The sequence below is a fragment of the Gorilla gorilla genome, chromosome 11 (genome assembly GCF_029281585.2).
Source record: "Gorilla gorilla gorilla isolate KB3781 chromosome 11, NHGRI_mGorGor1-v2.1_pri, whole genome shotgun sequence".
Classification (NCBI taxonomy): domain Eukaryota; kingdom Metazoa; phylum Chordata; class Mammalia; order Primates; family Hominidae; genus Gorilla; species Gorilla gorilla.
In genome coordinates, this window is record NC_073235.2 from 62,048,049 (window position 1) to 62,075,650 (window position 27,602).

Consider the following 27,602-nt stretch of genomic DNA (forward strand, 5'->3'; position numbering starts at 1 on the left):
CACTGAAATGTTGACTATTACTTATTATTATCATTATCATTTTATAGAGGTTCTAAAAATTTTAGTTCTTATTTCCTTGAATTTCCCATATTTCTGTGAAACAAACACTGACTATTGAGGAGGTATGATACAATAATAATCTTTTTGTTTGCAGAAGTATGAATTGGTAAAATAATAAAAATTTATTTTAGGTATGATAATGCTATTAGGCTAAATGTTCTATCACCTACTTTAGCAAATCCTTTATTATCAGAGACACTGAGTAAAATAAGTGATAATGAATATACTTTTTTTTTCTCTCTCAAGCTTTGCCTCTGAGATGCTTATCCTTTTGTGGTATGGACTTATGCTTTTTATATAAACAAATAGCCCCACATTATTATCATACCTAAAATCTTAACAATTCTTTTTTTTTTTTTTTTTTTTTTTTTTTTGAGATGGAGTCTCGCTCTTTTGCCAGGCTGGAGTGCAGTGGTGTGATCTCGGCTCATTGCAACCTCTGCCTCCTGGGTTCAAGTGATTCTCCTGCCTTAGCCTCCTGAGTAGCTGCAACTACAGGCACACGCCACCACACCCAGCTAATTTTTGTATTTTTAGTAGAGACGAGGTTTTGCCATGTTGGCCAGGCTGGTCTTGATCCCTTGACCTCATGATCCACCTGCCTTGGCCTCCCAAAGTGCTGGGATTACAGGCATGCGCCACCGCGCCTGGCCAACAATTCTTTCATATCAAACACTCAGTCGATGTACACATTTCTTTGTCTTATATTTTTAAATTGCCTGTTTGTTTGAATCTGGACTCAAATAAAATCCATATATTGGATCTGGCTGATGTGACTCAAGTCTCTTTTAATCTCTAAATGCTCTAGCCAATCTTTTCTTTTTCCTTCCTTATTATTTTTAGCTAAAGAAACTAGGTCCTTTTCCTTTTAGAGTTTTCCACAGTCTGGATTTTCCTGACTCTGTCCCCCTGGTGTAATTTAACGTGTCCTTCTCTCCTTTTTATTTCCTGTAAATTAGGCTTGATCATATTTAGTTTTTTTTTTCCTTTGGCTGGATAGCCTCATAGGGGAGGTACATACTTTTGTTAGCAAGTACATAATTTCTTTCTTATGTAAAACAGTGATAATAATGGTGTCTAATTCTTAGAGTTAAGAGGATTAATTTACTACAGGTCAAATGTTTAGATTAGTACCTGGCGCACAGTGAGCACTCCACTAACATTAGCTCTTATTGTTACAATGCATATAGAGAATCAATAGGATTTGATACCAGCTTAGATGTGAATTTGTGAAGAAGCTGAAGATAACTAATATTTCTACCTTGAGTGGCTAAGTAGATGTTGATATCATTGACTAATACAGGGAATATATAAAGAGGAGAAGGTTTCTGGAAAATTAGAAGAAAATGAGTTCAAGTTTGAACAGGTTGAATTACATGTCTGTGGGATAACCAGGTACCAATCCTATATAGAGAGCTGCAAATGGAGGTTCTGCAATTTAAAAGAGAGGTCTGGGGAGCTACAGATAAAGATCAAATGTTGGGCAGAAAGGGAACTTAATGAAGGTCACATTTATCACTAAAGACTACAAGACCTCTTTGAAGAATGGATTGGCATTGGGTAAGGAGAGGTAGTGGCACTTCGAGAAAAGGAAATATGTGGAAAAAAACATTCCGACAAAATCGTCAGTATATTTGTGGCTAAAGGAGTGCTTTGACTATAAAAGAATGTGTGTTGGAAAACAGAGGGAAATTAATTTATGTAGATAGGGACAAGGCTACATTTAAATGGCTTTGAAATTCAGGAATAGGTCATTCAATTTAGGTAGGAAATAAGACACTGAAAAAGTTAGCAAGACAGCTGAATTCTGCTGTGGCAACATTATACAAAAACCTATCATAACAGAATCTGAAAAGTAAAATGTACTTGCTATATTATTCAAGAGGATTTTAATTTATGCCAGTTTTATTTCCACTGAAGTTAAAAGGAATGTTGTCTAGGCACTGTAACTTTAGGCAATAGCCCAAAGGTGGAAGATGTTATCTTTAGTACCTTCCCATATCACTTCCCAGTCCCTTCTCCTGCCTCTCCACTTCCCTGATGAACCAGTGTTTTCAATCTGCTCTAATATAAAAAGCTACATTTTTGCAATGATGCAATGTCTTGTTCCCTGAAGCACTCTGGTTACATCTCCTTGCTCAGTTCTACCCTGCCAGGAAATCATTCATTCTCTGTCGCCACTCTACAGATCTCAGCTAAGAAAAAGACAAAAACTGATTATCTAATTAAGGTAGTGCATACAACACTGTAAGTGATCAAAATCCTAGGAGATATTTAATTTCAAAAAGAGGAATCTATTAACACCTATGAATTTCAAGTTGTTAAAATATATACTATCTCTGTTTTCTACACTATACATTCCAGTTACACACTAAAAGGCAAAAAATGTCACTAATTTTCCTTATGTTACACTTTGCACACCAGCAAAGCCAAGTTTGTTGCATAGATATTTACTGGGTCACTACTAGGAAAAAGTACTGAGACAGACTCTAATGAAACTGCAAGGATGAATAAAATATAATCTATGCTTTACTAGATTATAAGGAGTTTACAGTCTAATAGGTAAAACAACTGAACACACAATCATCACATAAGGATCTAAGGACTCTGTAACGTTTCTGAAACTTAAGCTATGTATAAACCCCTTATGAAGACAGAAAAAAGGTTTTGTGAAACACCCTCCACCGACTGACTTATTATATTGTTACTGAAATATAGAAAAACACAACTACGGATAAGGATAAACTATTCCTCTTGCTTCCAGATCTTATTTCAAATACAATACCAAAACAATTTCCAAATATGCACATAAAAGCTATGAATAACACATTTCAAGTTAGTATCATACAATGTTTTTGTGAAAATGAATCATTATAGTCAACATAAAAATGGTACTGACTGCTATTTCTCCATTATTTTTCAGTTACATTTTGGTTTTACATGCCTATAGTCTAGTGATGTGGTTTGGCTGTGTCCCTGTCCAAATCTCTTCTTGAATTGTACCTCACACAATTCCCACGTCATGGGAGGAACCCAGTGGGAGGTGACTGAATTATGGGGGCGGGTCCTTCGTGCGATGTTCTTGTGATAGTGAATGAGTCTCATGAGATCTGATGGTTTTAAAAACGGGAGTTTCCTTGCACAAGCTTTCTCTCTCTGCCTGCCACCATCCATGTGACACGTGACTCCTTCACCATGATTGTGAGTGAGGTCTCCCCAGCCACGTGGAACTGTAAGTCCAATAAACCTCTTTCTTTTGTAAATTGCCCAGTCTCGGGTAATCAGCAGCGTGAAAATGGACTAATACATCTAGTATGCCCTAAATGGTTTAATATCATTTGTTTCTACTCAAATGACTGCAAAACTTTTAGTTCACTCTGATGTCATCAGGCTTTCACTTAATACAAGTGAACCATTTACAATATTAAATCTATTTTTGTTCTTTTCTCATTAGACTAACATAATTAAACATAATCATAGCCCTGAAAATACATGGTAGTAACTGGTTGTAAGGCAGGCATGGCATACCACACGATCTAAGAATATGCTCATACTGATTTATTTTATATTAACACTGAAATTTTAGCCCTCTTTCTCCCTGTGGAGAATATATTTGCACACTGAGGTCCATGTACCCCTGTGTTGAAGTAAATTGCTATAACAGAAATAACAAATCTGAAAGGCAGAAATGATAGGGAGATTAATTCCAACTGAAAAGGATCCAAAGGTTTTATGGAGGAGGTAACATTTGAAATGAACTGTGACATTTGAGTTTAGTGCCAAGTGTCTACGTTTTCTGAAATTTCCTTTCCATAAAGATGACACTGAAAATATAAAGCTACTAGAGTTTAGAAAAAAAGACACACAGGAAATATTCAGTGGTAAGGGGAGTGAGGAGACAAAAATCGTAAATTTTATGAACAAAAGTTGAGGAGTTTCTTTTGAGGAGAAAGAAAATCAGAGAATAAAATTGCAAGCATTAGATGTGCTATTTGCAAAATAAACAGCATACTTTGCATGTTGTAAAGTTTACACATACTATCTTACATTCTGATGCAAATGTAGCTATTGATGTAATGTTTTAAAAATGCATTTAAAAATGCATTCACATAAGGACAGCTTCAGGAATATTTGTATTAGTTAAACTTTTTTTTTAACATTCATGACTCGCAAACTTTTGATGCTATACAACAAAAAAATTTTTCCATTTTTGTCAAAATTCTTTCTCCTCCATGGTTTTTTCTGTGTATATTTATATAAAAAGAACAAAGGTCAAATATCATAAACCCATAACTCAGTGTACAACACCCATTTTCTCATCCCTAGTTTCTGCAGACTACAGTTATATTTTATCCACTCCCTGACTAACATTTCTTATATCTCACAGCAGAAGTGTGCATTGGTGTTCTACAAAGTGTGAGTAGAAGAAAACAATTTACTAGCCAGATTAAATTTCAAGTCACCTTAATTCAGGAAATATTTACCTAGTCTATATGCTAGACACTGCTGATTACAATAGGAAAATATCAAACCACAGCAGAAAACTGGTTTTTATTTTATATTCTCTGATGTTTCCATAATTATTCCTAGATCTGTAAAAGTTTCTTTTTTTAAGACAGATTTATTAAACAGTAGCTCATTTAGAATTTTCTGATAAATCAGAATCTATCTTTAAATCAAGGGATTGTGTAACATTACACATTTTGACTTGTTCAAAAGAAGCTAAACTTATATCTGTGCAGCATGGTGTTATTTATATATGCAGCCACTCATACAGAGAACATCATGCATGCTTTTAGCTCCATTAATTGTTAAATGTTAAAACAGTACAACTTCTGAGAAAATGCAGTAGAGGTAAAGAGAGGGTTTCTTTCATCCAAATATACATTTAGGAATAGCAATGGGAAATAGATTTACATGAAGTAACTGAAATGGCTGCTACATACTAATTTTGAAGATACTGTTCAAAATATTCAGACTCTAGAAAACAAAACGTTTAGGACGTATTTTATAACGTTACTGTACTACATTTTAAAATTTTAACACCTTTAGATTTGTCACTTGCTATAAAATATGGAAATTCTTAAAAAGATTTTCACTTCCAGGTTTATCACTGTTATTATATTCTACTAAAGATATTTTAAAATTGACTATAACTCTACTTTTGGTATTAGAAAAGTGAAAAATAAAGGTCAGATAGTACATAGTAAACTTGTTCTAGAAATGACTATTTTTTGCACTTTTCAGATAATGACTTAACTATCACTTACAACACACTAGGAAAGATATTTGACCTTTCCAAGTCTCAGTTTGGGCATCTGTAAAATGTAGTGATATATCTTTTAAAATTGTTAAAGGTTCAAATAAGTACCTAGCATCTTAAAAAATCAGTGGATAAATAAATATTAGCTTTGTTCTTCATTCCTCAACACATGTATCAAAATATATTTATTAAAAATATTTAATGATAGTCAAGTACAGTGGCTCACACCTGTAACTTCCATGCTTTGGGAGGCCTAGGTGGAAGGATTGCTTGAGGCCAGGAGTTTGAGGTTCCAGTGAGCTATGATTGTGCCACTGTAGTCCAGCCTGGGTGACTGAGCAAGACCCTGTTTCTAAAAATAAAAACATAACAAAAAAAAACCCCACTAAAATTTAATGGAAAAGCAATAAATAATATTAAATTTACATTAAAATAACTCATCACTAGGTATCTAGCACTTACCAAAGTTTTTAGTTTATAAATTCCTATAAGAGCTGACCATTAGGCTCATTTACTTCCTCAAATGTTATATTTCAACAACATTAAACTAAGGCCGGGCGCGGTGGCTCACGCCTGTAATCCCAGCACTTATGGGAGGCAGAGGCAGGCAGATTAGTTGAGGTCAAGCGTTCGAGACCAGCCTAAGCAACATGGCGAAACCTCATCTCTACTAAAAATACAAAAATTAGCCAGGCATGGTGGCATGTGCCTGAAACCCCAGCTACTCAGGAGGCTGAGGCAGGAGAACTGCTTGAACCTGGGAGGCAGAGGCTGCAGTGAGCCGAGATTGCACCACTGCACTCCAGCCTGGGCAACAGAGCGAGACTCTGTCTCAAAAACAAACAAACAAACAAACAAACAACTAAAACTAAAACATTTACATGTCTCTGAACGTATGTTCTTTCAAGTCTATATGCCTATTTCCTCTTTCTAGATTCTCTTCTATATTATACTTCAAAGTCTAGACCACGTGTCTCACTCCTCTGCAAACGTTTCTTGATCCCCTGTGCTAGACAGAATGAATCATTTCCCTTTCCATTCTCCTCCTAAAACTTCCAGGGCTGTCTCATCTTTTGGCTTCCCTGGGCTACACTGGATGAAGAGGGATTGTGTTGAACCACACATAAAATACAGTAACACTAACGATAGCTGATGAGCTAAAAAACAAAAATCACAAAAAAAATCTCATAATGTTTTGATAAAGTTTCCAAATTTGTGTTAGGATGCACTGATAGCTGTCCTGGGCTGCATGTGGCCCACAAGCCACAGGTTGGACAAGCTTGACTTAAACCATGGAGATAGTAGAGTTCAAATAAAACAAGTGAGATGTTTAAAAAAAAAAAAAGACATTTTCACACTGGCATAAACTTTTTTCTTTCTTTTTTTTTTTTTTTGATACAGAGTCTTGCTGTGTAGCCCAGGCTGGAGTGCAGTGGTGCAATCTCAGCTCACTGCAACCTCCGCCTCCCGAGTTCAAGCAATTCTCCTGCCTCAGCCTCCTGAGTAGCTGGAACTACAGGCATGTGCCACCACGCCTGGCGAATTTTTGTATTTTTAGTATAGATGGGGTTTTGCCATGTTGGCCAAGCTGGTCTCAAAACTCCAGACAAGTGATCTGCCCACCTCTGCCTGATCCACCCACCTCAGCCTCCCAAAGTGCTGGGATTAAAACAGGCGTGAGCCACCGCGTCCGGCCACAATGGCATAAACATTCTTCGTCAAGCTAGCTTGGTGTATCAGGATTAGTTTTGGCCAGGAGTGACAGAAAGCCCAAAAGTGAATGGCTCATACAACACAGAATTTTATCTCTGTCATGTCAAAGAAGTCCAGGGATAGGCAGGCCAGTAGGTACAGTGTAACATCATGTTAGTAAGGATTTTCTTTCTTACTGCTGCTTTACCCATTCTCAGTATAGGGTTTCCACTCACAGTCCAATTATGCTCACAATTCAGCCAGCAAGGAGGAAGGGGCGAAAAAGAGGATGTGCACCCATTCCTTTAAGGATACATCCTGAAAGCTGCACACACTACTTCTGCCTATATATCTCTTGCCAAAATTTAGTCAGATTACTATACCTAGCTGCAAGGGAGACTGGGGAAATGATGTTTTTATTCTAGGTAGTGATATACCAGAAAAAAAATTAGAAGAGGGGGAAAACCAGTATTAGGGACTACTGTCAATCATTGCCATACTTGGTTATATCTTCTCTGTGGTAGGTACCTGACATTTTAAATTTACTAGCTAACACCAGTATTTCTGACAGTATGTACACTATAAAGTTATACAGCAATTCCTTCTACATCTCAATTATTAAGTATTACTATTGGGAGAGATGTATCTCTACAAAATTTAAGTAATATTCATAATAAAATTACCAAGGAGAAAAATGGAAAAAAAATTTTTTTGAGGCAAGGTCTTCCTCTGTAGCCTAGGCTGGAGTACAATGGTACAATCTTGGCTTAATGCAGCCTTGAACTCCTGGACTCAAGCAATCCTCCCACCTCAGCTTCCCGAGTAGCTGGGACTACAGGCTTGAGCCACCATGCCTAGCTGATTTTGTTTATTATTTTGTAGAGACAAAGTCTCACTATATTGCCCAGGTTGGTCTTTAACTCCAGGGCTCAAGCAATCCCCCCTGTTGGGCTCCCAAAGTGCTGGTATTACAGGAGTGAGAGCCACTGTGCCCAGCCAAGAAATTTTAATAAAAACAGAAAAAGCCACTTTATTTAAAAGGTTGCCGGCCGGGCACGGTGGCTCACGCCTGTAATCCCAGCACTTTGGGAGGCCGAGGTGGGCGGATCATGAAGTCAGGAGATCGAAACCATCCTGGCTAACATGGTGAAACCCCGTCTCTACTAAAAATACAAAAAATTAGCTGGGCGTGGTGGCAGGAACCTGTAGTCCCACCTACTCAGGAGGCTGAGGCAGGAGAATAGTGTGAACCTGGGAGGTGGACCTGGCAGTGGGCCAAGACTACACCACTGCACTCCAGCCTGGGTGACAGTGAGATTCAGACTCAAAAAAAAAAAAAGTTGCCTTAGGACAGATTATTAAATATACAGTAAAATATTAAATAAGAATATCTGAAGATAAAATATAGCCACTATAATAATGAAATTACATATAAACAAGACTGCATGTAAATGCAACTGCAAAAATACGCTCAGAGAAGACAGAGGATTAAGGGAGATTTAAGAAAATAACCTCTGAATTATTTTATTATACTTTCTATAAATGCTATTTAGACATCTTTAATCAAGTAAGAACTGATCACGAAACAGAACAGTAAAAATTCTAACAGGATAAAGCAAAGTCAGGTTAGTCCAAGTTCTCAAATCATGTAATTTTAGACAAGTAACTTTACAGATATTGATGAGTATGATGAGGGTAAGAAAAATGTAGTATGTGCCATCTTTTGTGCTAAGTGCTTTATGAGCAATGTTTCATTTAATATTCCAGACATAATAATATTATCCCTACTCTAGAAAAGAAAAAATTGGGTCTTAGACTAAGAAACTGACTCATGATCACATCAGCTACAGAAGTAGCAGAACACAAACTAAAACAAAGGTTTTTCTAACCCCAAGTCCATGTCCTTAACTATTATGTGCACTACTTTCCCACAAACTCTCTAGACCTTGGTTTTCTTGCCCATTACCTAAGGGGAATGCAGAGTACTCTAAACTATTCTATAGTTCATTTTGGTTTTTTAAGATGTTGCCATTCTAGTTGTCTGACTCCCTTTTCCTCAAATAAAAGAACATTATATTAATAGGTCCAACTGGCCTCCTTGCTGAAACTTGCTGAAAGTCAATAAAGTTATCACTAATATACATAATGTAGAAATCTATTTATTAAAACAGACAAAATGGCCACAATTTGTAAGTAAGGTAAATTTGAATGTTTAGGATATATCACTGAACTTTATAGTAGATTTCATGCCCATTGGTGTCATCTGTAAAGGAGTAAGCCATAAAATTCTATCAGGAAGAGGGAGGAAAGCTAATAAAAATTGAATTTAAATTTCATAATCCTTTTAAATTCAAATAATGCATCGCTTTATAGGTGAAGATACTGAGGCACAAAGAGGCTGACTTGCTAGAAGTCACATCGCTAGTACACAGTGATGTTAGTACTTGAACTCTATAGGTTCTAAAATCTAAGCTCTTTTCTATCCACCATGCTTCCTGTGGCTAAATTATATTAATGTATTAATATCCTTATTTCAATTTTAATATAAGAACACTAAAGATACTAATTGATTTAGCACTTTCTGGTTTATTATGATTGCCAACAAACATTTGCTGAGTATAGTAAGATGTGTATTAAAATAAGTACCCTAAATACAATTATGTTATCAGTAACCCTGGAGTAATCAAAATTAAGCATTACCAAATTATTAGGAACAGAGAACAAGGATGATTAGGGAAAACCTCAGGGAGATGATTATATGTGGATATGGTATTAGAGAGACAGTTTGATTTCACCAGAAGAAATTTTTTTAAGTGTGAAAAGAAAAACAATATTCTAGGTAAAGGGAATAGCATGAATGTAAGTGTGGAGCCAAAACGTATATCCAAGGTAGGGAATGTAGTCCACATTAGGTAGAGTGTACAGTTCTTATTCTTGAATAATAGAAAATATGCTGAAGACAGCCTGGGCACAGTTGTTCACTCCTATAATCCCTGCACTTTGAGAGGCCAAGGCGGGTAGATCACTTGAGGTCAGGAGTTCGAGGCCAGCCTGGCCAACATGATAAAACCCTGTCTCTACTAAAAATTAGCTGGGCCTGGTGGCACCTGCTTGTAATCCCAGCTACTTGGAAGGCTGAGGCAGGAGAATCACCCGAACCCAGGAGGCAGAGGCTGCAGTGAGCCAAGATTGCACCACGGCACTCCAGCCTGGGCAACAGAGTGAGACTCTGTCTCAAAAAAGAAAAAGAAAAGAATGAAAGAAAAGAAAATATGCTGAAGACAAACTGAGGAAGGATCTTAAATACCAAGTTAGAAGGTCTGGATTTGATCACATAGGAAATGAGAAGCCACCACACGTTTTCAAGTAGAGAAATAAAAGGAACCGGCAATGCTTTAATCAGATCAAACTGGGAGTTGTGTACAAGTTTCAGTGGAATTGATAATGGCCAGGAAGAAGGGAGATCAGTTAAAAGGTTTTGACATTTATATGGATTGTGACATCAAAGAAAAAAATAGCAATTCTCCTGACTTCTGAAAATTTTGATTAAAACATATATAAAGTATATATTACATAATATATAAATAGCTACTACACTTCAGCTCTGAAACAACCCATAATATAATCTCCTTCTCTAACCATAACATTTTACCTTTAGTTCTTACTATGTCATCTCATTATACCAGTTTATGTATCTATGACTAGTCTCCTGACCTCTCTACTTCCTTTGGATAAATCAGCCCTTTCCTGGCCTCATTTTATTCCAGCCACATGGTAAACATATATTTGAACTACTCTCTCACTAGCACTCTGAACCTGAATCAATGTTGAAATCTACCCTCTTTTCTTAACTCAAAGGGCCAGCAAAAGCCTCACAACAGTGTCATAACAAACTTAAGGTTTCTAATATCAGTCACTTATGAACCTCTCAAATGAACACTTCTTACTCTTTAACCGATATTTAACATCTAATAATATTAAATATCACCTCTCTTCTTGAAATTCTTGGATTTAGATCAGTTGCAATTAATTAGTCTCTTAATGTTACCCTAAAAATAAACTGTGGGAAAAAAAAATTTAAATAAAAATAAGCTGTGGGAGTCAGCATTTTTAAATTTTAAAAAAGGTTTCATTTAATGCTAATGTTAACTTCCTTGATTGTAAAGCACTAGATGCTAAACAGAAGGTTTCTATAGAAATACGTCAATATTTTATTATAAAATATTCAGTTAGGGCAATAAAGTTCTAATTAAGAAAAAATAAACAAGGAAAGAGCTACAAATCAAAGAAAGCTAAAATGCTGCCTCAAGAAAATGAATAAAATATGCTATAAGCATTAGCAGACAAAATTATGATGATAAAGCCTTTAAAAATAGATAAAATTTCTCTCTAGTCTCTGCAAACTGTTAAACTTAACAAATGCACCAGTTTTCAAAAAAAAAAAGATTGAACATAAACACAAACATTATTGATATGTGAATTTATACTTCTAATAATTAATGCTTCTGGATTTAATGAGTTAAATTAAAACAGTTGAAGAAGCAGGATCACGGAGTAAATAATTTAGTAGAAATTTATCTGTTATTTAAGAGAATTTTTCAAAAATGATATAAAGTTCATGATTGTAATTCAGATTTTATCACTTAGAATTTTCTAATGTGGATAAAGGCCCTGGAAAAGTTTTTCTTTAGGTAATATATGTCCTTACACACAACAGAAATTAACACTTAAAATAAAATTAAAAAGTATCAGTTACTTAAGAGAACCATCCTTTTATCAAAAAACTCTCCATATCTGGAAGACTCTACAAATCCTATAAATATCAATAAAAAATTTAAGCAAGATGCCTAAAAACTCTACCAAGGCTATATATATGTGGTATGTGGTGTATGTGGTGTGTGTGTGTGTGTGTGTGTGTGTGTGTGTGTGTGTGTGTGTGTGTGTGTCTGTGTATTTTTTTTTTTTTTTTTTTTTTAGAGATGGAGTCTCTCTATTGCCCAGGTTGGAGGGCAGTGGCACAATCTCAGCTCACTGCAACCTCCACCTCCTGGGTTCAAGTGATTCTCCTGCTTCGGCCTCCTGAGTAGCTGGGATTACAGGTGTGTGCCACTATGCCCAGCTATTTTTGTATTTTTAGTAGAGACGGGGTTTTACCATGTTGGCCAGGCTAGTCTCGAACTCCTAACCTCAGGTGATCCACCCACCTCGGCCTCCCAAAGTGCTGGGATTACAGGCGTGAGCCACCGCGCCCAGCCTACCAAGGCTACATTTTCATAATCTTTCCTTAATAATTCATTACAATCTCAAGTAATTTACTTTTATATATATTTCCTAATGTGGAATCACCTTAACCTTTCTGTCATTTTCTGGTAAAAATAAAAACTCAAAAAAGATGATGTTCAGAATTTAACTCACACTGAAATAATTTAGTATATTTAGGCCTGTAATTTCAGTTGTAAATTGAAAGTAATTTTCATTTTAAATGTTTTTTAAATCCTTTAAAGTAATATTTTAAAAGTATTTAAATAACTAGCTAGAAGTATAAGATATGATTCATTTAAAATGTTAACATTCAACTGGCTAGCAAAAGAAATAATAATTTCAAATTATATATGTTTTCTAAGTCAATTCTCATTCTCAGAGAAAACCAAACTTCCTTAAAAGCTTAACTATCATTTTGGTCTTACTGTGATCAATGTGGTCAATCTTGTGACATCACTGTTGGGAAACCTGCAACAGGAAAACAAGAATTAGCAATCAGCTGAAGCATACTTAAGAAATTTCAGAAACTAAAAAGTTTGTTTAAAATTTGTGTCTTTCTTGATGCTGTAAGTCATATCGAAATTAACCTACGGTATCAGGGTCCATATAATCAGTATGACAAAAATAAGCATAAAAGGACTGGAGTTTATTTATAGATCATTATTTATTATAGTATGGCAGATCATGTTTTTGTTTATAATCACCAACACCCTAGGGTGAACATAACATATTAAAAAACAAGCTGTAGGACATTTGGGTTACAAGTTTTATTTCTCTTCAAATTACGTACTCAGAAGAGAAAAACAATGTCTTAAATACGTCACAAACTGAAGACAATTAGGTATTATTTATAAATACTTTTCTGTCTATGATTATCAGTACAGATTAGAACCAAAATGTCATCTACTTAATACTGGAGACATTACCACATGCTAATATTTATCAATAGTGACAAAATTATCAAAAGATTGAAAATATCACTGGGAAGAATTTAGAAGAGGAAAAAACTATTTCCTAAACTATAAATGGCTTCAAGTTTATCCCTGTGAAATCTTAATTTTTGGAATTTTTTGTTGTTTTTTCGAGACAGGGTCTCACTCTCACCCAGGCTGGAGTGCAGTGGCGCGATCGTGGCTCACTGCAACCTCTGCCTCTTGGGTTCAAGCGATTTTTGTGCCTCAGCCTCCTGTGCAGATGGGACTACAAGTGTGCACCACCACACCCAGCTAACTTTTTGTATTTTTTGTAGAGACAGTGTTTCGCTATGTTGGCCAGCCTGTTCTCAAACTCCTGGTCCCAAGTGATCCACCGACTTTGACCTCCCAAAGTGCTGGGATTACAGGCATGAGCCACCGGACCTAGCCTGGAAATTTCTTTATTAACAAGGTCTAATTTGAGATAAGCCCTTAAATGTTTAGTATCAAAAAGTAACACATGGTTATGGCATTTTAAGGTTCATAATGGGCTTTCATGTATTATTTTATCTGATCCTCATAACGATTCCTTCAAAGGGGCAGGAAAGAGATATTCCTTATTATAGACTCCAGGAAAACAGAATTTAGAAATGATACATGACTTGTCTAAGCACAAAGAACTGAATTTTTCCTGGTTTCTCTTTTACCTCAGACCTTTCACCTAGTCCGTCCTACCAACTACTCTTAGTCACTCTATCCTTAATTTTACCTTACTACTTCATGATTACTGGCTCTCCTATATTACCATTATAGCCTCCCTACTTCTATTCTTTTTTTTTTTTTTTTTTTTTTCCTGCCTCAGCCTCCTGAGTAGCTGGGGACTACAGGTGTGTGTCACTACACCTGGCTAATTAATTTTTTTTTTTTTTTTGAGATACAGGGTCTCACCATGTTGCCCAGGCTGGTCTCAAACTCCCGGTCTCAAGTACCTACCTCTGTTCTTAAAGCAAGTTAATCAGATCACATCATTCCCTTACTCAAAACTGTACAATGGCTTTAGCAGCTCTTAGAATAAAACCCACAATACTTATTATCATGACCTCTTAGGCCCTCTGTTACCTGGTGCCCTGACTGCATTTCCTGCTTCTACCACGTTCCAGTCACAATCACCCTTTTGATAATCCCCAAACATATCAAATTTGTTCCACTTCAGGGCCTTGACACTTGCTCTTCCCTCTGCCTGGAGCAATTGTTCTCCATATCTTCACAGGACTGGTTTTCTCACTTCAGTCGGGTCTCATAACAAACACCACCTCCTTAGAGAGGCCTTCCTTTACCACCAGAGGCTGCTGTTAGCTTTAACTCCATGAAGGAAGATCACTGGAGCACAAGTTTAGTACCTGGAACCCAATAGCTAATTAGCTGCTGAATGAATGAGTGAACAAGTATTTATCAAGTTCCTACTGCATCCAGCATTATGTCAAGAGCTACAAAGGATCCAAAAGAAAGTTTAAATAAAAACTCTTCAAGAATTACTATCTATTTAAAGAAAATATGCCATAACAACTTGGTATACGTTTTTAAGTCACTGCAAGAAGCATTTGGGAAACTTAAAAAAAAAAGCAAGGCAGGGGTTGATGGGAAAGCGGGGGTAGTGAATTAAAGGTGTACGATAATGAGGGTCTGGATAATGAAGAGGAGGAAATGCAGAGGGAATGGGAAACCCAAATCTTAAATGGTGAAACCAGAAGGCTTCATGCTAAACTAAGTATTAGGAACAAGGATAGCAAAAGAGTGAAAGATTACTTCAAAGATTCTCACTCACATAATGAAAGAAATCTGAAGTGGCAGGGTGGGGTGACTTTTGTTTAGAACAATAGGACAGGCCAGTGTCACCATAGGCCATTCAAATGAAGACGCTTCCCACCAGCAGGTAGAAATTTATTTATTTATTTATTTTTTGAGATGGAATTTTGCTCTTGTTGCCCAGGCTGGAGTGCAATGGCGCTATCTCAGCTCACCGCAACCTCCACCTCCCAGGTTCAAGCAATTCTCCCGCCTCAGCCTTCCAAGTAGCTGGGATTACAGGCATGCGCCACCATGCCTGGCTAATTTTTTTTGTGTTTTTAGTAGAGACGGGGTTTCTCCATGTTGATCAGGCTGGTCTTGAACTCCTGACCTCAGGTGATCCGCCTACCTCGGCCTCCCAAAGTGCTGGGATTACAGGCGTGAGCCACCGTGCCCGGCTCCAGCAGGTAGAAATTTAGAAGAGTTCAAGATTTGAAAATCAGTTATATAAAAGTACAGTTCAAGCCAAGACTGTGGGCAAGTTCACCAAGGGAATATGAAGAAAAAAACAGAACAGCCAGCATAATTTGGCAGAGACCTATAAGTAGGGCCCATGGGAAATAAGAGAAGTGGAATTGCAGGGCTTTTTGTTTTGTTTAAGTTCAAGAAGTAGAGACATAGAAAATACAATGAATAAAGGCACATGAAGAAAGATTTCCAAAGAGGAAAACATGTTGAACAGTTTTAGAGGGGTAAAAGTGTTAAGATGGGTAAAAGAAGATAAGACAGGAAACATTCTCTCTAAACTAACCTTCTCTACCCCATCATACCAAATTAGATCAGAAGGTAGCTACATAGGCCAGGCGCGGGTGGTTCACGCCTGTAATCCCAGCACTTTGGGAGGCTGAGGCAAGCAGATTGCTTGAGCCCATGAGTTCAAAACCAGCCTGGGCAACATGGTGAAACCCTATCTCTACAAAAAATAGAAAAAATGGCAAGACATGGTGGCACACGCCTGTAGTCCTGCCCAGCTACTCATGAGGCTGAGGTAGGAGGATCACCTGAGCCCAAGGAGGTCAAGGCTGCAGTGAGCTCTGATCGTACTACTGCACTCTATCTTGGGTGAAGGAGTAACCCTGTCTAAAAAAAAAAAGAAGGTGGCCACGTAGATAAAACACATTACTCTCTCTGTATCCAAAAAACTGTTTTCAAGGACCTACTTGCCTAACATTAAGCTCTCAAGTTTAATCAATGCAAAAATAGTCTTTTGATGGTAACAGAGTCAATACAAGAAGTCTTGTGAAGGAAAAAACTACTTCTATAAAACCCTGTGATACAAAACAGGTATTAAAACTATTGTAAATAGTCACATTCTAACTATGCATATCTGAATAAAAGATAAATTCCATTTTACTTTTGATTTTTTGGAAAAATTATAAGTTAAGGATAGATCTACAGTTAAAAATATACAGTTTACGGCCGGGCGCGGTGGCTCACGCCTGTAATCCCAGCACTTTGGGAGGCCGAGGCGGGCGGATCACGAGGTCAGGAGATCGAGACCATCCTGGCTAACACAGTGAAACCCCATCTCTACTAAAAAATACAAAAAATTAGCCGGGCGTGGTGGCGGGCGCCTGTAGTCCCAGCTACGCGGGAGGCTGAGGCAGGAGAATGGCGTGAACCCGGGAGGCGGAGCTTGCAGTGAGCCGAGATCGCACCACTGCACTCCAGCCTGGGCGACAGAGCGAGACTCCGTCTCAAAAAAAAAAAAAAAAAAAATATATATATATATATACAGTTTACTTAACGCACTAAAGCTCATAGGATAAAAAACTAGTAAAGGCATTCCTTCCTCATGGTAGCAATTTTTATACATGACTTACTAGGTACTTGCAATTGCATGAGGAAAAAAATATGTGAAATTAAAATGACACTAGAGGATAAAGCCAGACTAATCTTAAAGCTGCTCATAAAAATTCTAAGTGGCTTTTACAAGCAAAAGGTAATTCTTTCAAATCATTTCAAAGCTAACAAATGTATTCAAATTACACATATAAAAAGTAATGTTACATTTTATGAAAACATAATTCAACTAATGTATTGGTTATATGCTATTTCTCTACAAGTCACTGTTTTAGTAAATATGCACAGACAAAAATCTCAATAATATTAACCCCCAGAAAACATCTACAAATGTTACCTACCTACCAATGTGGGAAAAGAATTTTAAGTCATGATATGCAATCCTATGAGTATTTTTTCAGCAATCAGCATGTACTATCTTTATTTTTCCTCATGCTCTGCCCCATAACAAAGTCTTTCTTTATGTACTCTATTTTAACATACTCATGTCTTAACCTTTCCTTGACTATACTACATACCTACAAACTAAAGATATTTATCCATACCTACTTCAATAAAGAGTCAATGAAATAAATGAATAGAATACCTATCTGCTTTTTCTCACTTTGCTCAATCTTAACACAGAAGTAATGCTGATTAATCCTGAAATTTGTCTGTAATCATCACAAAATATTTAATCATTCATTTATATATCAGTTTGATTTTGTGTGTGCTCTATGCTCTTTTCAAGGTATGGTTATACAATAAAAAAATTATTTTCAAAATTTACATGTGAAAAATAATCTCACAAATCATGTGCTATTTGTAGACTGTATCAGTGTTGTTATCTTGGATTATGGACCATGGACATGGAGAAGTTAAGGACTGTCATTCTCTTTTTAAAGTGTCAACTGTACATATTTTGGCATTTATTTTTAAGGTTTATAAAACAACTTTTTTTTTTTTTCGAGACAGAGTCTTGCTCTGTCACCCAGGCTAGAGTGCAGCGGTGCGATCTCTGCCTCAGCCTCCTGAGTAGCTAGGACTACAGGCGCCCACCACCACGCCCAGCTAATTTTTGTACTTTTAGTGGAGACGGGATTTCACCATCTTGGCCAAAGCTGGTCTCGAACTCCTGACCTCATGATCCACCTGCCTTGGCCTCCCAAAGTGCTGAGATTACAGGCATGAGCCACCGCACCCGGCTAAAACCCTAACTTGCTAATCATTTCAAATACTGACTTCTTAAATTTGAAGATTATTATTCAGTATGGAAAAAAAAATCACAGACTTAGGATATAAGCAATACTTTTTTGGCAGGAGGGGAGGATACTTGAAAATAATAGAAAACTATATACTGGGAAACTGGTGACAATGTGATCTATCCAGTGTTGTGCAACAGAACTTTCTGCAATGATGGGAATGTTCAGTGTCTATGCTGTCCAATATATACCTGCTATGATTTGGATATGGTTTGTTTGTATCCACCAAATCTCATGTTGAAATTTTATCCCCAGTGTGATATTGCAGGAAAGTGGGACATAAGGTAGGGTGTTTGGGTCATGGGGGTGGATCCCTCATGAATGGCCTGGTGCTGTTCTGGTAGTAATGAGTGAGTTCTTGCTCGAAGACTTGATTGGTTCTCTAGGGAATGGATTAGTTCCTGTGAGAATGAGTTGTTATAAAGCCAAGACACCTTTGGGTTTGGTCCCTCTCACCCATGCCAGCTTCCCCTTTGACCTTCTCCACCATATTTTGATGCAGCCCTCACCAGAAGCTGAGCTGATGACAGCACCATGCCTCTTGTACAGCCTGAAGAACTGTTAGCTTAATAAACCTCTTTTCTTTATAAACTACACAGCTTTAAGTATTCCTTTATAGCAACACAAAATAGACTAAGACAGTAGCCTATAACCAAATGTGGTTACTGAGCACTTGTAATATGGCTGGTGTTACTAAGGAACCAACTTTTAAATATTATTTAGTTTTAATTACTCAAATGTAAATAGCCACATGTGGCTTATGGCTACCATATCAGATGGTACTACTATGTATTTCAGAAACCATAGCTGGACTGAACTGTAAATGGTGTTCCTAAATATTTGAAAAATTATTTTCTCCATTTTTTTATAACTAGAAAAAGAAAACCTCAATTCTATTTGGTAGGACATGTACATTTCAATAAAACTGCTCCAAATTGGGAGGAGAGGAATTCTTATATCTTCAAATGTCTTTCAAGTGTATGTTTGGGGAAACAGGTTTATTTTACCATAGAATCTTTAATGTATAATAGAGCTTAAGAAACGAATCTTGGATTTTGGAGAACTGAGTTTTAAACCTCTTCAGGTTGCATCATTATGGCTTGGTATTTAAAAGCTTCAATTTGCTTTACTTTGGTCAGCTGGGCAGAATTGCTTTACTTTGTTTTCTCATGTACTATTATGACTAAAACTAAATTTACATTTCCATAAATTACTAAGAGGTATCAATAATTACACCATCCTTTCTGGAAAAACTGGCATTCCATCAAAATGCATTACATTCTTCATTTGCATCACTTATCTTTATTGTTCTGTGTGACTGAAACTTCTCTAAAAAAAGGTATAATTCCCATAGGTTGAATCACAAAATTTTCAGACAGCTAACAAAAGCCTTATTACATGAAGTTTAGCGAGACCTGAGATGACAACTTCATTGTTCTGCTTGTGATAAAAAACCATGGAAACAAACCATAACTGGCTATTAGACTTGGTAAATTTAAAAAACACACACACACACAAGCTGCCTGTTTTTCCACACTTTACCACTCTATTCTTTCAACACTGGTTAGCACTTCGCAACATCTTTACTCATTCCCTCTTAAGTTTCCATTTTAGAGCCATAAATGGGCTTCCAGTAGAGGAAGGAGGTAGTAGCACTGCCAACTGCTATTGAAACATTCTTGAGGTTAATGTATATACACAATATCCAAAAGTGAACCAATCACTTGGGTGAAGTAATACAATGAAGTTTCATTTGAGAAAAATTATGCGTTGTTTTAGTTATATACACTTTTATTTATCTAACTACAAGTTTTTAGGGAATTCAGTGCAAATTGTAGCAACCCACAGTGAGCTTTGGGTTAAACCTTTAGGAATTAAGTTAAAGCACATTGCCTGATTATAGAAATTTTTAGTTTTTTATACCAAAATTAGAGTCCATTTTGGTCCTGTCCACAAATGCCAAATTGACAGATAATTTGACCCTCGCAAGATTGCTTTTTTTAAAAAAATCACTCAAATAAGCCAGCAATCAAGACAAACATAAGGTAACAGTTTCATAAAGTTTTCAAGCACCATAGCTAAAGAACAGACATGATGCTATTCCAACCCACACCTTCAAAAATCAATTTCAGACTATGGCTGTGAAGACTGGAAAAATAATCATGCAATCTAATAATACAGCGGTCAAAGAAATATTTAGTTAGGTCAAATAACTAAAGTTATCATTACTAATAAATACAAAGTTTCAGAAAATTTGTATTTTACTGTTTTTATTCAAAGAACATTGCTATGAATATTTAGAGAAATTAAATGATTACTGCTCTTGGTTTTTCCTAGAACATAGAATAATTTCATCACAAACAAAAAATTTGGTCTAATGTTTTCAACAGGGACTACATAATCCTGGTCCTTACTCAGAATTTTGGCATATATTCATTATGTACCTTACGCAATCTATCAGTATTTCTTCAGTTTGCAAAACCATAATTATCGACTTCACAAGGGATATTGTGAAGTTTAGTTAATTATGTTTATAACATTTTTTGAGGGTCACAGATGAAAGAGGAGTGTAAGGCATACATACAATTAATTTATAGTACTTGGTGAAAAAATGCCACTTAAAAATATTTAACAGCAACAACATGGATGAACCTTAAAGACATTATATGCTAAGTAAAATAAGCCAGTCACAAAAGGACAAATACAATATGATTCTACACATATGTGGTACCTAGAATAGTCAAATTCATAGAGACAGAAAGTAAAATGATAATTGCCAGGGACTAGGGGAAGGAGGAGTGGAAGTTCTTATTTAATGGGTACAGAGTTTCGGATTTGGAAGATGAAAAAAAGTAATGGTTGTACAACAATATGAATGAATATACTTAATGCCACTGAATACACTTTAAAATGGCTAAAATGGTAAATTTAATGTTATGTATATTTTACCACAATAAAATCACAAGTGTAAAAATCAGAATATGAATCACAAGCCAATTTTAACATTCTCTGATTCACTCATTAAGACATGAATCGAATAATTCTTTTGTTCATTCAGTAAATATTTATCAAATGATTTCTATGTGGCAGGTACTGTGTTAGACCTGGGAGTATAGCACTGAACAAGACAAAGTCTCCGCTTCATAGAATTTACATTTTAGCAGTAGAGACCTACAAAATCATTTTTGCAAACTATCCTTCTTATAGTGATAAGTACTACACTGAAGGGTAAAGAGATGAAATGACGGCAAGGAGGTATCTCTGAGAAGATAATTACCCTGAGAATGAAGTAAAAAGGAACACTCCAGATCGAACAGAAGTGCCAAGGCCCTGAGTTGAGAAGGCCTGGTGTTTTCAAAAAATGACAAGAATGCCCAGGGCTAGCGCAGAGTAAGAAAGGGGGTAGGAGAGCAAGGCAGAGATCACAGAGGGCCTGGAAAGCAACAGTAAATACTCTAGATGTTATTCTACATGTGCTGAAAGCCATATGGGATGTTATGACTAAGTGAATGATGTGATTTGATTTTAAAAAACAACAACACTCTAGCCACTGTATATGGAATGATCTTGGGGATATGGGAGAGAAAGGAGAATCAAAACACAGTGACCAGTTGAGTAACTGTAGTAACTCAGGTAGAAATAAGAAGACTATCACGGTAGCCATATTGGTGGTGAAAAAAGTGATTATTTTTGATATTTGATTGCTGATGACTAAACAAGAAAAAAAAACAGAATAATTAAGGATGATTCCAAGGTTTTGGTCAGATCAACTGGGTAAATGACATTGCCAAATTTTGAGATAAAGAACAATGGGATAGGAATAGGATTGCTGGTGGTGGTAGTGGTAGTAGTAGTAAGGAACCAAGAGTGTGATCTTGACAAAGTTAAGTACTCAAGTAAAGAGTTTCAGGAAAGACAACATGACAAACTGTGACAAATGCTGCCGGGAAAACAACATGAGAACTGAGAAATGACCACTGGATTTAGCAAGACAAATTACTTTATTTTTTGAGGCAGAGTCTCACTCTGTCACCCAGGCTGGAGTGAAGTGGTACGATCTTGGCTCACTGCAACCTTCACCTCATGGGTTCGAGTGATTCTCCCACCTCAGCCTCCCGAGTAGCTGGGATTAGAGGTGTGCGCCACCACAATCAGCTAATTTTTGTAATTTTAGTAGAGACAGGGTTTCACCATGTTGGCCAGGCTGGTCTCAAACTCCTGACCTCAGATGATCCGCCTGCCTTGGCCTCCCAAAGTGCTGGGATTACAGGCATAAGCCACCATGCCGGCCTCAAGACAAATTTCACTGGTGTCCGTGACAAGAATGTTGTCAGTGAAGTGGTAAGGACAAAAGAATGAATACAGTAAAAAGCAGAGAAAGTGAGATGAGGATATGAAAGCAGCATATATGGACAACTCTGACGGAGTATTGCTCTGAAGGGTGGTAAAGAAATGGTACTATACCTAGAGGGGGAGTGGAGTCTTCAAAGTTATTTTTGTATTAAAATGGGAGACAGTATAACACATATGCTGATGAGATGATCTAGAGAGAGAAAAAATGATGGCAAAAATTGCAGAAGCAAAATCAGTGATTACTAAGCATCTAATAAATGCTTAAGGCCAGGCGTGGTGGCTCACACCTGTAATCCCAGCACTTTGGGTGGCCAAGGCGGGGGGATCACGAGGTCAGGAGTTCAAGACCAGCCTGACCAATATGGTGAAACCTTGTCTTTACAAAAAACACAAAAATTAGCCAGGTGTTGTTGCGCGCGCCCGTAGTCCCAGCTACTTCGGAGGCTGAGGCAAGAGAATCGCTTGAATCCGGGAGGGCGAGTTTGCAGCAAGCTGAGATTGTGCCACTGCATTCCAGCCTGGGCAACAGAGTGAGACTCCCGTCTCAAAAAAAAAAAAAAAAAGGAAAAAAAAAAAAAGAAAAAGAAAGAAAGCTTGTATCTGTCCTTGCTGCTGGAAATACAAAGGTAATAAATATAAGACATGAAACTAATGGAAGGATTATATGGAAACTATATTGAAAATCATGAAGGGAAATACAACAAATAGATAATTAGAAAATCATTTAGAAACAATACTATTTGGTAATAGGCTGCCATGTTAAAAATATTACATAAAGCAATGTTGACTTTTTTGTTTTTCAGAAGGAGTTTCGCTCTTGTTGCCCAGGCTGGAGTGCAATGGCTCGATCTGGGCTCACAGCAACCTCCGCCTCCCAAGTTCAAGCGATTCTCCTGCCTCAGCCTCCCGAGCAGTTGAGATTACAGGCATGCACCACCACGTCTGGCTAATTTTGTATTTTTAGTAGAGATGGGGTTTCTCCATGTTGGTCAGGCTGGTTTCGAACTCCTGACCTCAGGTTATCCACCTGCCTCAGCCTCCCAAAGTGCTGGGATTACAGGTGTGACCCACCGCGCCTGGCAATGTTAACATATCTTATGATGTGACAGCAATGTCCTTCTAAGCTATATACATGCAGTTGCATAGTGTAAAAACGTCATGTACAGCCTTTGATTTGATTAATCACAGTTAGATTTAGACTGAATCAACCTTAGACAAAAAGCAAAGCCAGCAATTTAAGAAAACATCTCCACTGCGCTTCCCCTTCTCCCTTTGCAGTATTGACCCATTTCCGTTTTTGAATTTTCAGTATCCCTGAATTCTATAATTCACCACCTTACAACAGGAGGCCATTCACATATCAATCATTTACATAAATTTTCATCATCTCCAGAGTTCCCTTCCCTTTGCTTATTTAACTATTTGCCACTTGTTCTCTTGCCTCCTTAAAAAAGTTAAGAATTTGAAAGTTATAAAGACTACTAATTACATATTTGTGTAAATTAATATAGATAAGTTACTCAAACACACATTTGCATTTTTAACTTTTCCCGCTCTAATTATAAGATCCTTTTAAACCTTTTGTAATTTTATATCCTTTACTGTTCTAAAATAAGATGTGAGAGGTTATATACTAAGGTACATAATATACAGGTTAAATGCAAACTAAGGAAATGGAGAAAGAAAGATAAGATGAGGTTAAGAATAAGGGTGGAATTAAAAATGCATTCAGGGGCCGGGCGTGGTGGCTCACACCTATAATCCCAGCACTTTGGGAAGCTGAGGCGAGTGATCACCTGAGGTCAGGAGTTTCAGACCATCCTGGCCAACATGATGAGACCTTGTTTCTACTAAAAATACAAAAATTAGCCAGGCATGGTGGTGTGCACCTGTAGTCCCAGCTACTCAGGAAGCCGACGCAGGAGAATCGCTTGAACCCGGGAAGCAGAGGTTGCAGTGAGCCTAGATCACACCACTGCACTCCAGCCTGGGCAACAGGCTCAAAGAAAAAAAGAAAAAAATTCATTCAACAAGACTCTGTAACGTTTGTTACTGGGGGGAACCTATAAATACATGGCTTTTAGTTTCCTGTTCATCAGTGCAGAGAAGAAATGGCTGTCATATACAGCTTTTGTTTATATCACTTACAGTATTCATAAGGTAAAAATAAATCATTTTCTTGAAAGAAGCAGTTTTTGTTACTGAGACCTGAGGTAAATCATTCTACTGAATTGTCAAAGATACTCCAGCAATAAATTCAATGTGTTTTGTAGGACTATTTCTTTAACATCTTTCAGAGTTCGTCAATGGCATATTGCTTGGGCATTTTAGCTAAAATAAGAGGGTTTGAGAATGTTGCACATTATTTTAATTCCAGGATGAGTTTGCAATATCCAGAGTAGCAGTATTCCACATGTTTCAGGTATTCCTCCCTAAAATATTACAATTTAAAAATCAGGCTGGGCGTGGTGGCTCATGCCTGTAATCATAGTACTTCGGGAGGCTGCAGCGGGCAGATCACGAGGTCAAGAGATCGAGACCATCCTGACCAACATGATGAAACCCCATCTCTACTAAAAATACAAAAATTAGCTGGGCATGGTGGCACGCACCTGTAGTCCCAGCTACTCGGGAGGCTGAGGCAGGAGAATCACTTGAACCTGGGAGGCGGAGGTTGCCGTGAGCCAAGATTGTGCCACTGCACTCCAGCCTGGGGAAAGAGTGGGATTCCGTCTCAAAAAACTAAAAATAAATAAACATAAAAATCACAATAAATTTTTTTGAGATAAAACTCACCATTTTAATCTCTGGAAAGTGCACAATTCAGTGGTTTTAGTACATTCACAATGTTGTGGAACCATAATCACTATCTAATTCCGGAACATTTTATCATTCCCAAAAGAAACAACATATCAATTAAGCAGTCATTCTCCATTTCTTGGTCTGTCTCTGGTGAATTCTCTTCCTCCTCACCCATCAGATGTATTGCATAGCTAATGAACAGCTGATGTCCATAGAAAATCATATTGTTAACATTCAACAAAAACTTGAAATTGTCAAATAATCAGAAAAAGGTAGATATTAAAGCAGCATGCAGCCTTTCAACAAAAACTATGAAAATCAATAGATTATAGCTTGAAAAAGAAAAAGCATGTAATTTTTTCATCATGATTGGATTAAGGCATGCAACAAAAAAATTATCAGATGAATCAACTGCTGAAAATGATTAAATTTGTACTTATATGTAATTTAACCATAAATTATTTAAATGAGTTCTTAAGTTCTCATTCATGAGAAAGGAGTTCATGCAGACTGAAAAGTTAAAAAAAAAAAAAGCTCTTTTATTTTGGAACTTTAAAAGTAATACTAGTTTTATTCTCTTTCAACAGTGTTAGCTAAGATGGTTGCCTGGATTGATAGTGCCTGAATTACTCTGGACTGAACGGGCAATATGTTTCTTTAAAGTTATGGGAATAGAAGACACTGATACGTGCTCAAACTAATTAATCACATTCAATTAGTAGCTAAAGTGAAAATAACACTTCTGAGTTTCCTAATTGTGATTCTTAAGAGCTGAATTTACAACAATAATACGGGGAGAAGAGGACAAGGTCATGAAAAGTTGTCAAACTTAATCACCTGAATATCTAAATTTGATTAGGTATAAATTTTAATTCACTACTATCTTAGTACATGAGTTTTATTATACTATTTACAAGTTTTCCCTCATATTAGGGTTTTCGTGACACTAGATTACTTGAAATGATCTTTTTTTTCTACTTATTGATGCACTGGCAGCATTTACTAAATAAGTTAATAGATGTGATCCATTCCATAACAAATTGTGCCTTGACTTACAATTTCAACATATATCTCTATTATAAATGAAACATAAGCATTACATATTTACACCACTCAGCGCTGTTCTCAAAACAACCAAAAAAGATTTAAATGAAAAATAGATTATTGTTCTCAAACTGCTAGTGAACTAAACAAGCATAAAAGATAGAATTAATCAAAGACAATGGCTACCCACAGTCTCTGAAAAAATTATGACATGAGCTATTCAAGATGAAACAATGATTCTTTGGGGAGCAATTCAAAGAATATCAACTTTTGCAACAGGTGCAGATTCTGTTCTTCCTTTTCTTATATCTAGGCAAGACAGGCAAAAAATTTTTAATAAAAATAAGAAACAAATTTAATGCTAAACTTCTATAATTACCCAACTCCCCAGCAAGTTTTCTAATATTAAGCAGAAAAAGTATAAAAAGATACAAATATAATATTTGCATTTTTTAAAAAGTTGGTAGATTTAGGATTTTACAAAGTAACATATAATAAAAGATATTTAAACTTTAAAAATGTACTTTTTAGATTCAAAATTCAAAAATGATTTCACTTTTCTAACTTTTTTCTTGTCATAGTGTTTCAAAAATGTAGCCAGATGCCGTAGCACACACCTGTAATCCCAGCACCTTAGGAGGCTGAGGTGATAGGAATGCTTGAGACCAGGAGTTTGAGACAGCAGTGAGCTATGACCACCCCAGTGCACTCCAGCCTGGGTGACAGAGCAAGAGCCTGTCTCATAAAAAAAAAAAGTACATAAATGAAAATTAGGTCATTTTCAGCAGTTAATTCACCTGTGAGATCATTTTTATTGTTGTCTACCTTAATTCAAGTAAGCCAGGTCAATAGATTAAAATACAAAAAAAAAATCCACGATGAAATAAGTCTGTGCACAGTCTCTGATACATAGTACGTTTTCAATATACATGTGTTAAACTAAGTTGTATATATTATCTATGCCTCACCTTCCTCTGAGGTACAATACCAGTGTAAGGAGAATAAAGATTCTTATCTATGGTTTAAAACTTAAAACTTAGAATGTTCTTATTTAGAAACCAATATCACCTTAGAAAACAGAATTTCATTAAAGTTTTTTTTTTTTTTTTTTTTTTGGAGACAAGAGTCTCGCTCTGTGGCCCAGGCTGGAGTGCAGTGGCGCAATTTCAGCTCACTGCAATCTCCACCTCCCGGGTGCAAGAGATTCCCTTGCCTCAGCCTCCCGAGTAGTTGGGACTACAGGCGCACACCACCATGCCTGGCTAATTTTTGTATTTTTAGTAGAGACAAGGTTTCACTGTTGGCCAGGCTGGTCTCGAA

The 27,602-nt window shown here is 36.7% G+C and overlaps 1 protein-coding gene across 13 annotated transcripts in view; it reads right to left on the reverse strand.

Moving 5' to 3' along the window:
• BAZ2B (bromodomain adjacent to zinc finger domain 2B) overlaps positions 1-27,602 on the reverse strand; it is a 403,884-nt gene that overhangs the window by 234,544 nt on the left and 141,738 nt on the right. For 11 of the 13 annotated variants that reach the window (XM_063694870.1, XM_063694875.1, XM_063694874.1 and 8 more), the window contains 2 exons: positions 12,703-12,745; positions 5,552-5,675 (listed from right to left, as the gene is read on the reverse strand). In XM_063694870.1, the coding sequence (XP_063550940.1) occupies positions 5,552-5,564 (13 nt within the window). In that variant the 5' untranslated portion in view covers positions 5,565-5,675; positions 12,703-12,745. The remainder of the gene's footprint in view (positions 1-5,551; positions 5,676-12,702; positions 12,746-27,602) is intronic. The other 2 variants (XM_063694876.1, XM_055379032.2) reach the window with 1 other exon arrangement.